Below are 11,173 nucleotides of genomic sequence, written 5' to 3' on the forward strand. Positions count from 1 at the left end.
TATTTATTTTATATATTTAAATGCCATTTAACAAAGAAAAATCAACCAAAAAAATGAGTTCGCGTGTCACCTCTGACACGCGTGTCATAGGTTCGCCATCACTGCCCTATATCCAACCACACATATAATACTTAAATATAACTATTTATAATATAGCTATATGAATACATAGTTATATACTATATGAATGCATAGCTATATACTATAGAACAAATAGCTGTGTACTGTCTGACCACATAGCCATATATCGACATAGCATGCACATTTTCATGTAAAAATGCTCCACATGTTTTGTCACCTGAAGCAGGCCACCTGAAAGGTGCCATGGAGGGGTGTGGGGCTGCCTGCCCTAGGCTGCTTGAGAGTCTAGCATCCAAGCCTCAGAGAAGCTCTGTTGCTAGGCAGTGCTGCCCTTGGTAAAAGCGTCCCTATTGAGAGACTGGATCGGGCCTGGGTTCTGACAGAGACCTCATGAGCTGTCCAGTTCAGTGACCTCTGCAGTGGGGCCTGTCACTTGCTGAACCCTGGAGGCCTAGGGAGTGGTTACGAGGGGGCCTGGGGGCTTTCAAGCAGGGCCAGTTCTATACCTGCCCGTTATGGGCCTCATCTCTTGGCTGCCTGCTGGCAAGCTGAGGTCCCTGCCATTTATCCTAAAAATAGACCAGTGCACATGTGGCCTCTGGTTGTCTTGTGAGTCTATGCCCAGTGAGCCTAAGAAACCCGCCCGCGGGCAGGAAAGGTGCTCGAGTTGCACAGCCCAGAGGAAGGCTTTCTCTCTGGATTACGGATAAGATGTTCATGTGAGGACTTGATTCAGCATTGCTAGCTGGAAATCAGGGGATAGCAGCTTTCTGCCAACACTGAGATGGAAGACTTGATTCATTGTTTTCTACCATTCCCTCCTTCCTGAAAATTAACATTCTCTGAACTATTTTCATAGATTCAAAGTCGAAGGAAAAAGATACTGGATGTGTACGCCAACGTGTGTGGAGTTGTCGAAGGTGAGCTTAAGGAGGACTGTCCAGGGGGACACCCACCCAGGTCTCGCTTCCCAGCCGCCGGGGAGGGCCTGAGAAAAGTCACCCGTCCAACTTGTCATGCTCCTCATCAGAAGCGCTGGCGGAACTGATTTCAGGTGGAGGGACATGGAATTTGATTCCAAGCTACGTTAACACATTTCCCCAGCATTTCCCTTCAGGCCAAGGAGCCAGCATTCCCCCAGTGCAGGGCCTCGCTGAGGGGCACATGGAGTCAGGACACTGGCTGCTCTAGCGAGAGCAGGGGTGGAAGGGCTAGGTATCCTCCCGTGCCCCACGTACTGTCTCTTTTTGGCATTATCATCTCCAAAATCTTTGATAATCATCAGTTATCCAAAATGTGATAGCCGTCCTTCCCTTCCCTCTCACTCGTGTGTGTGGCAGTCTCCCCTCGTAAAGATGTCTCCTAAACAAACTGAGTCAGACTGCCTTACTAACTGCAGTTCAGGGTGTGGGCAGGACTGAGTTTATATTCTGGTTATATTTCTATCTGAAACCAGAATCCACACTCCCAATTTCTTCCAAATGAAGTTTCTATATTACCATCTTGTCTCCCAGGAGAAAAAACTCTCGTCACTGAGGTTAAGGGGTTTCCCCGGCTTCATCAGGCCACTTGGTTTTGTCTCACTGGCCCCCTCCATGGACTTCCCCATCTGGCCCAGGCAGCAGGTGTGTAGCCTGGTACCTACTCATTTCTCCACTTGGGCCAAGCCCAGCACACTGAACCCAGGGCAGGCTTATTGGCTGGATGTTCTGTTGGTCAGAAATAACTCCTGAGGCTGAATCCAGGGGGCCAAGAACTCTACTCAGCTGTGTGCTGAAATGTGGCCTCTCTCCATAAAGTCAGGCCCCAGGCCAGCCTGTCTGATCCAGCGTATGTGGCTTGGAGCCATCAGCTGCCCAGTGGAGGATGGTCTGAGATTTGCATTCTATCACCCAGGAAAGCTCTTCTCTGCTCCCACGATGTCTTTGTTTTAAGAGCCCAGACCTCAGGGACAGCGATTTTTCAAATTAATTTTAGGAAAGAGGAGCTCCTCCAGTGAGACTGGGAGGGTGAAGGGCTTGGAACCCTGTGCACTCAACTACCCTCTCATGTGCCTACAGCGCCCACGGTGCCACTGAGAACCTTAGACCAGCAGTGCCCAGCCTTGAGTGAACATTAGTCCCTCGGAGAGTCTTACACTAGCTCCCTCTACACACCTGCCCCAAGACCCTGATGTAATTAGTCTGGCGTGAGTCCCAGGCATCAGTGTCTTTTGTTGTGTTTTTAATTAAACTTTTCCTTTTGAGATCATCGTATTGGTAAGAGATAATACAGAGAGGCCGTGTGATACTCTTTACCCAGTTTCTCCCAATGGTAACATCTTGCGAGGCCATCCCTAAAGTCACAACTGGGATGTTGACATGGATGCACGGAAGACAGCCCACAAGGATATCTCTGCTTGCCCTTCTATAGCCACACTCACTTCCTAGCTACCCCACCCCCTGGCAACCACTAATTTGTTCTTCATTTCTATAGTTTTGTAATTTCAAAATTGCTATGTAAGTGGAATCATACACTACTGTAACCTCTTGCAAATGTCTTTTTTCATTAAGCATAATTCATTGGAGATGCATCCAGATTGGCACATGTATTGTAGTTTGTTTCTTTTTATTCCTAACTAGTAGTCTGTGTTAAGGATGTACCACAATTTGTTTAATCACTCATTCATCCATTTAATCACTCATTCATCTTGGTTGTTTCCAGTTTGGGGCCATTACAAATAAAGCTGCTGTAAATGTTCATGTAGAGGGTTTTATGTGAACATAAATCATTATTTCTCTGGGATAAATGCCCAGAATTGTTGGGTGGTATGGTAGATTAGTGTTTTTTAAAACTGGCAAACGACTTTCCAAAATGGCTGTACCATTTAATTCTTACTAGCAATGTATGAGTGATCCAGTTTCTCCACATCCTTGCCAGCATTTGGTGGTGTTACTCTTTTTATTTCAGTCATTCTGTTATGTGTCTTTGATATCTCATTGTGGTTTTTATTTGTATTTCCTTAATGTTTGAGCATCTTTTCATGGGCTTATTTGCCATCTGTACGACTCTTTGGTGAAATGTTTCTTCATGTCTTTTGCCCATCTTTCCGTTGAATTGTGTGATTTTTTTTTTTTTTTTTTTTTTTTTTTTTTTTTTCTGTTGAGTTTTGGGAGTTTTTCAATGTATTCTAGATACTAACCCTTTGATGGATTTGTGATTTGCAAATATTTTCTCTACTTTGTATCTTGTCTTTTCATTCTCTTAATAAGGTCTTTCACAGAGCAAAGTTTAAATTTTGATAAGTCATATTTATCATTTTCCTTTTATAGATTGCTTTTGGTATCAAAGCTAAGATCACTTTGCCTAGCTCTAGATACCAATGATTTTTTTCCTGTGATTTTTAATTTTGCACTTAAGTCTATGAGCAGTTGGAGTTAATTTCCACATAATATGGGACTTAGATTGAGGTTTTGTTTTGTTTTTTCCTCTACATTTTACTTCCTCCTGCAACATTTATTAAAAAGACTATCGTTCCTCCATTGAATTGCTTTTGCACCTTTGTCAAAAGTCAGCTTGGGCATACTTGTGTGGGTGTATTTTCTGGGTTCTCTGTTCTTTTCCATTGATCTGTGAGTCTATTCCTCTGCCAAAATCACATAATCTTGATCAAGCAACCAGAATGACTGGAATGACCAGTCGCTATGATGCGTAGGAGCTGCCCCCTGGTGGTCAATGCACTCCCACAGCCAACCTCCCCCCTGCTGGCTAATTTCCCGCGGTTCCTCTCCCTAGCCCCCGGGCTAGGATTGGGAACCAGGGGTGGGTGGCAGCGGACGCAAACCCTTTCCCAGGGAGGCTGAGGGCCAGCTCCCTCCTCAGGGCCAGCAGCCAACCTCACATGCCCCGACCCTCCCCCTGGCCAGCAGGCCCCAATCAGCCCGCTGCCCACCCGCCGTGGTGGCGGCACAGTGGTGAGGGAAGGAGGAGAGGGGGAGGCAGGGAACCGCGTGGTGGAAGGGCGGCAACGATGGCAGTATCAGCGTCTGGTGTCAGTTCCTTCCATGCCCAGCCCAGCGACCATCCCCTCCTCTCTGGCCCTTCATCAGCCTGGCCCCTATCGGCCTTGATTGCCAGCCAGGCCCAGGGACTCCACCCATGCGTGAATTTCATGCACTGGGCCTCTAGTATTTATATAAGTCTTGAAATCAAACAGACTGATTGTTCCCACTTTATTCTTTTTTCTTTATTGTTTTAGCTATATGTTTTTCCTATGCCTTTCCATATAAATTTTAGAATAATTGTTCCTATATCTACAAAATATTTTGGTGGGATTTTGATAGGAATTGCAGCAAACCTGTATACCAAGGTTTGGGAGATTTGACATCTATACTATCTAAACCATGAAAATGGTATGTCTCTTCATTTATTTAGATTTTCTTTTATTCCTTTCACCAGCATTATATAGTTTTCCGAATACAAGTCCTGTACCTATTTTGCTAGATTTATACCTAAGTATTTCATTTATTTTTGAATGATTATAAATGATGTTTTACTTTAATTTCAGTGTCTGTTTTAATTGCTAGTATATAGAAATATAATTGATTTTTGTATGTCTATCTTATATCCTGCGGCCTTGCTGAAGTCACTCATAAGGTTTGGTTCTCTGGTAGATTCCTTGACAATCACCCAGATAATCACATCTGCAGATGGGGACAATTTGATTTCCTTTTTCCAATCTGTATGCCCGTTCCTGCCTCATCGCACTGGCTATAACTTCAGTACTATGTGACTAAGAATGAGGAGAGCAGACATCCTTGACTTGTTCCTAATCTTGAAGGGAAAGCATTCAGTTTTTCACCATTAAGTATAACATTAGCCTAAGGTGTTTTTTGTTTGTTTGTAATTTACATTAATTTTGTGAACAGATTACATTATTTCTTAAATATTGGATCAGTCTTGCATCACTGGAATAAAGCCCACTCTTATGAATATAATTCTTTTAATATATTGTTGAATTCTATTGTCTAATCTTTTTTATTATTTCTTTATTGATTTCAGAGAGGAAGAGAGAAGGAGAGAGAGATAGAAACATCAATGATGAGAGAGAATCACTGATCGGCTGCCTCCTGCACGCCTCCCACTGGGGATTGAGCCCACAACCCAGGCAGGTGCCCTTGGCTGGAATCGAACCCAGAACCCTCCAGTTTTCAGGCTGACGCTCTATCCACTGAGCCAAATCCGCCAGGGCTATTGGCTAATCTTTTGTTGAGGATTTTGCATCTATTAGTACATTCAGGAGGGATATTGGTCTGTAGTGTTCTTTTTTTTTTGTACTGGTTTTGGTATCAAGCTAATACTAGTTTCACAGAATAAGCTGGGGAGTGTTTCCTCCTTTTCTATTTTCCAGGTTTTATGTAGAATTAGTGTTAATTCTTTGAATTTGGTAGAGTTCTCCAATGGAACAATGTGAGCCTATAGATTTTTCTTGGGGGGTAGTGATTTTTAAAACTACAAATTGTACTTCTTTAATCATGATAAGGCTGTTCAAATTATCCACTTCAAACTGGGTGAGTGGTGGTAGCTTATGCTTTTTGAGGAATTGTTCCATTTCATCTAAGTTGTCAAATTTATGTGTGTATTCCCTTATTATCTTTTTGACATCTTCAGGGTCTGTAGTGATATGCTCAGTTGCTTGATATTGATAATTTGTGTCATATTTTTATTTTTTTATTTAAAAATCTTACTAGAGATTAGTCCATTTTGTTGATCTTTTCAAAGAATTGGCTGGCTCTTCTCAAGTTTAGCTCTATTGTTTTTCTTTTTTCAATTGCATTGATTCGTGCTCTTATCTTTATTATAGCTTTTTTTCTGTTTACTTTGGGTATATTTTGCTAATCTTTTTCTAGATGCTTGAGATGGGAGCTTAGATTATTGATTTGAGATTTTCCTCTTTCGTAATATATCTATTTTATGTATTTTGTAACATATCTATTCCTCTCATATTGCTTTAGGTGTGTCCTAAAAATTTTGATATGTTGTATTTTCATTTTAAATTATTTTAAAAATTTCCTTTCAGATTTCTGTTTTGACTCCTGGATTATTTAGAAGTGTTTGTTTAGTCCTCATAGCACACCAAATGCATTAACAGTGGTGCAAGACAGAGGCCAGGTGAATAGCGGAGCTCGCAGATTGCACTGAGAGTCAGCACTGTGAGTTATTCCCAATGCCAGTGGCTCTCCTCGAGGAGGGAGGCAGGATACAGGGCAGGAAGTGACTGCCAGTGACCCTTTCCAACCTGGGGAGCACCAATAGTTTTTGGTTCCAGAACCTCCCAGAAAGATGAGGACCCCCACATCTTTCCTCCCTCACCCTCACATACAAACCAATCTTCTTAGAACAGAAAGTCAAGGAAGCTGGCAGAAACCTAATAAAGGTCTCTGAAAGCAGTGTTTCTACATTTGAAAAATAAACCATGTCTATAAATGCAATAACTCCATGGATAAGTAAATGTAATGAACCAAATTCAATCTCTGCTAAAAAAAAAATTGTGTTGTTTAATTTCCAAATGTGTGTGAAGATTTTCCTGTTATCTTTCTGTTATTGATTTATAGTTTGAGTTCATTGTGAGAATACATTCTGCATACAGTTTCGGTTATTTTAAATTATTTTGTTGAAGTATAAGGCCTGCACTTGAAAAGAATGTATATTCTGTTATTATTGGTTGGAGTGTTCTGTAAATGTTGATTGGATTCTTTTGGTTAATGGTGTGGTTAAGTTCTATATTGTAATTATTCTACCAGTTACTGAGGAAGAGGGGTTGAAGTTTCCAACTATAATTGTGGATTTGTCTATTTATTCTTTTAGTTCTGCCAGCTTTTATTTCACATCTTTGGGGCTCTGTTGTTTGATGCATACACATATAGGATTGCTCTGTCTTCTTTCTGAATAGACCCTTTTATCATTATATTATGTCCCTCTATGTCTCTGATAATTTCCTCTCTTCTGAAGTCTACTCTATCTACTGTGATAGCCACTTCTGCTTTTCTTTTATTAATGTTTACATGATATATCTTTTTCCATTATTTTACTTTCAACCTGTCCACAGAGTTTTACTAGCCATTATTTTACTAGCTTCAGTGACGTATATAAACCTTACCTCCCTATGTCCTTTCTGTTTATAGTTGTCTTATATATTTCCTCTACATGTAGTTAGAACCACATCTGTTGCATCAACTTACAATAATAATTCAGAAAACTTGAAAAGGAAAAAAAAGCCTATTATGTTTACTTAAATTATGCTTACTGTGTTCTTTTCTGATGTTCCAAGGTTTATTCTTTTATCATTTCCTTTTTGTTTAGGGACTTCCTTTAGTCATTCTTTTAGGGTAGCTTTGGTAGTGACAAATTCCTTTAGTTTTTCTTTATCTTCAGAATGTCTTGATTTTGCCTTAATTCTTAAAAGATATTTTCACTGGGTATAGATACTGGGTTGACAGCCCTTTTCTTTTATTACTGGAAAACACTGTGCCACTTCCCTCTGCTTCCAGATTTCTGTTCAGAAGCCCACTGTCATTCTAATTGCTTTTCCCTATAGGTAAGGTGTGGCTTTTCTCTGGCTGCATTTAAGACTTTCTTGTCTTTAGTTTTCAGAAGTCTATTTATGATGTGTCTGGAAATGACTTCCCTTGAGTTTATCCTGTTTGGAGTTTTCTCAGATTTTTTAATCTGTAGGCTTTTGTTTCTTTCCAAGTTTGGAAAGTTTTCAGCCATTATTATTTCTTTAAGCCCCACTTTCCTTCTCCTTACCTAGGACTCCATGAAACAAATGTGAGACTTTTTGTCACAGTGTCACAGGTTCCTAGGGCTCTGTGTTTTTTCAGTTTACTTTATCTCTGTTGTTCAGATTCAGTAATTTTCATTCTATTATCCAGTTTACTAACTCTTTCCTCTGTCTTTATTCTGCCATTGAACATATCTAATGAGTTTTCTATTTTTTGCTTTATATTTTCTTTTGCTTTATGTTTTCTATCTTTTGCTTTCAATATTTTTTATTTATTTCAAGCGTGTTTGAAATTACTTTTGAAGCATTTTTATCATGCCTTACTTAAAAACTTTGTCAGATAATTTTAACATATCTTATGTCAGTGTTGGTATCTATTGGTTGTCCTTTTTTCATTGATTTGTGATGTTTCTGGTTCTTGGTATGGTGAGTGAGTATCTATTGAGACCTAGAGTTGTATGTCGTGTTATGAGACTCTGGATCTTACTTAAGCCTTCTATTGTAGCTGGCTTCCTGTGATGCCTCTGTGGTACGGGGAAGGGCGCCACCTTGTCACTGGCAGGTATGGTGCAGGTAGATGTTCAAGTTCCCACTCAGCCTTATTTGACATCCAATTGTTGGCTCCTTTTTATTGCTGGTTTGGAAGTGGGAATCTGTTTCTCCAAGTGGTCTCCACTGATACAATGGGAGTTGAGGGCTTGTTACCAGCTGATAATAAGAAAGTCCAGGCTCCCTACTTAGCCTTCACTGACACCACCTGGTGCAGGGTTGTAGCCAGACTCCTCAGTCAGCCTCTGCTGGCCTTGGTGGTGGTAGAACCACAGTTTTTCTGTGGTGTTCAGCTGCAAAGCATTATTGTCTAAATGTTTTCTTCTTGCTAAGCTTCTCTTTTCCTAATACTTTAATTAGAGAGAACAGGCTTTTGTTGAAGGTATTTTTGTTATTGTTGAAATTTGGATTGCTGAACTCTTCAGCTCCATGATTTGGATGATGAGGCAAAAGAAAACCCAAGGAACTCACCACTGTATCATTGCCCCAGTCCTGAGGTCCTCGGCAGTCGTTTTTTTCTCCACTTTCTAGAATCTTTTTATGTTTGCTTTATACATAGTGCCAGGGGTTTCAGCTCTACTTGTCCAGAGAAATATTCCATCTTCCAGAAGTGGCAACACATCAATTTTTTTAAAATGCTTCTAAGTGAATCTAATGTATAGCAAAGTCTGTGAACCACTAAGTTGGCTCAGATTTCTCCAAGATTGGTCTGTCTTTGAGAGCACCTTTCATAAAGGCGACTACTGTCCCCGGAAAGGGTCATGATACTATCCCTTTGACTTCCTTCCTTGCCCAGGTTCAAGTATGCAGGGTTACTCAACTGAGAGTAGCCTGTATGGAAGGCTTTGGTGACTGCTGAAAATGGTGTCGAGAGGATAACTGTTATAGTCAATATGGTTATGGTAGTTATTTTCTTAGGAGAAGAAAGGCCATTAATGAGATTGAGGATTATGAAAAGACTTCTCATGTGGCTGCCGAAGTCCTGTGTACTGTTTGCCTTAAGCTATGCATTTATTTTGAGTGGTTTTCTGTATCTGTGTTTTATTTTACATATTTTTTAAAAGGTTTACAAATAATTTAATGGTGTTGTCTTCTGTTGACTGCCATCTGCAGCATCTGACTGTGGCCCTTCCTTTCCACAGGCCTCAGCCCTACGGAGCTGCCATTTGATTGCCTTGAGAAGACCAGCCGAATGCTCAGCTCCACATACAACTCTGAGAAGGCTGTTGTGAAAACGTGGCGCCACCTTGCGGAGAGCTTTGGACTAAAGAGGGACGAGATTGGGGGCATGACAGATGGCATGCAGCTCTTTGATCGCATCAGCACCGCAGGTTACAGCATTCCAGAGCTGCTCACAAAATTGGTGCAGATAGAGCGGCTGGATGCTGTGGAGTCCTTGTGTGCGGACATACTGGAGTGGGCCGGCGTTGTGCCACCTGCCTCCCAGCTGCCCACTACATCCTGAAGAGCATGCCTGTGGAACATTCTTCTTGGGATGCACCAAGGATCTAATGAGAGCTCAGGATCTAATGACTCTAGAGCTGTGGGTGATGCTAACAGATGGCCAAGAGTCAAGGGTATGTTACCAGAGTATGCCTTAGGCTGTTTCAAGGAACAAGAGGAAATGAGGCCATCTTCCACTCTAACTAAAGACTAAAGCTAGGGTACTCCCAGCTACCCACCTGCAGCTCACCAGGCAGAATAAATATTTATTCAGCTAGCCCACTCACCATGAACTTGTTTAGGGGATATTGCTGGGTACTCAGGTGAGCCAAATAATGTGGGGATGACAGAGGTGAAGAATCTGGTCCCTGTTTAAGAAGTTTACAACCCAGGGAGAGACAGAGACATGTCCACAGCCACTTTGCTAGAAGATATCAAACAATCTGAATGAGGGGATTCTAAGAAAATGTAATAAAAGTTCTGAGAGAGATCGATGGCTTCCCACTGAGGTGGTGAAGGCGTCATCCTCATGAGGAAAGCAGCTCGGGAGTTTGGTAAAATGGCTACAAAATGCAGACACCCACTGCATGTATTGTTTCTGGATCAATACAAGTAGTTTCATAGGATAAAGTTGCCTCTTCCTGAGGCCATCATATTCCCGCAGCCATCTGGTCACTAATGGGAGAACTTGCTCTGGAGCCTGCTTTACGTCACTGATAGGCAAGGCATGTGTCTGTCCAACCAAGGAGACCTGTGCAGTCGTCAGTTTTATTTACTGCATGAGTTCTAGGCCTGGGGACCCAGTTGTTTTTTATTACACATGAATTGCCTTCCAACTCTCATTTTCAGTCAGATTTGACCCTTTGGGGTCAGCGGTGCTCAAAGGACACAGCCATTTATATTATATGTCAGGCTATTTTTGCTTCAAAGAGAAGTGGGTGGTAACTCTGCTTAAAAAGGGAAATGATTACTTCCTAACAGCTCAGCCACACATAACTCTTGATTTCCAGAGAGTGTGAGACTTGTGCATGAGTTACATGGCGTGAGAGTTTTAGGCTCTGGCTTTCTGAGCCAGTCAGGGAAAGTAGAGCCCCCCTGTGCATGCAGGGAGAGCCTGGGCTTGGCGTCCAGGAGCCTGGTTCCAGTTGTGCCAACATGGGCCATTTTCTTCTTCTGCAAGTGAGAGACTAGTGTGTGAGTCTATAATCACAGGAAAAGTAAGGTTCAAATAAGCAAAAAGAAAGTGGAGCTATAGGAAATGCCAGGCCTCTGAGGTGCTCCATGGAAGTGAATACAGCATGAGTCACCAAGTAAAATGGGAATAAAAACAACAAACCC

At 41.7% G+C, this 11,173-nt stretch overlaps 1 protein-coding gene across 1 annotated transcript in view; it reads left to right on the top strand.

The window, feature by feature from the left end:
• Positions 1-9,857, top strand: part of EDAR (ectodysplasin A receptor) — a 33,395-nt gene extending 23,538 nt beyond the window's left edge. Inside the window, exons 10-11 of the mRNA XM_070403475.1 lie at positions 941-1,001; positions 9,535-9,857. Coding sequence (XP_070259576.1) covers positions 941-1,001; positions 9,535-9,857 — 384 coding nt within the window. The remainder of the gene's footprint in view (positions 1-940; positions 1,002-9,534) is intronic.
• The last annotated feature ends 1,316 nt before the right edge of the window (positions 9,858-11,173 follow it).

Source organism: Myotis yumanensis, unplaced genomic scaffold (genome assembly GCF_028538775.1).
Source record: "Myotis yumanensis isolate MYYU_CA2020_CCGP unplaced genomic scaffold, mMyoYum1.0.hap1 SCAF_2, whole genome shotgun sequence".
NCBI lineage: Eukaryota > Metazoa > Chordata > Mammalia > Chiroptera > Vespertilionidae > Myotis > Myotis yumanensis.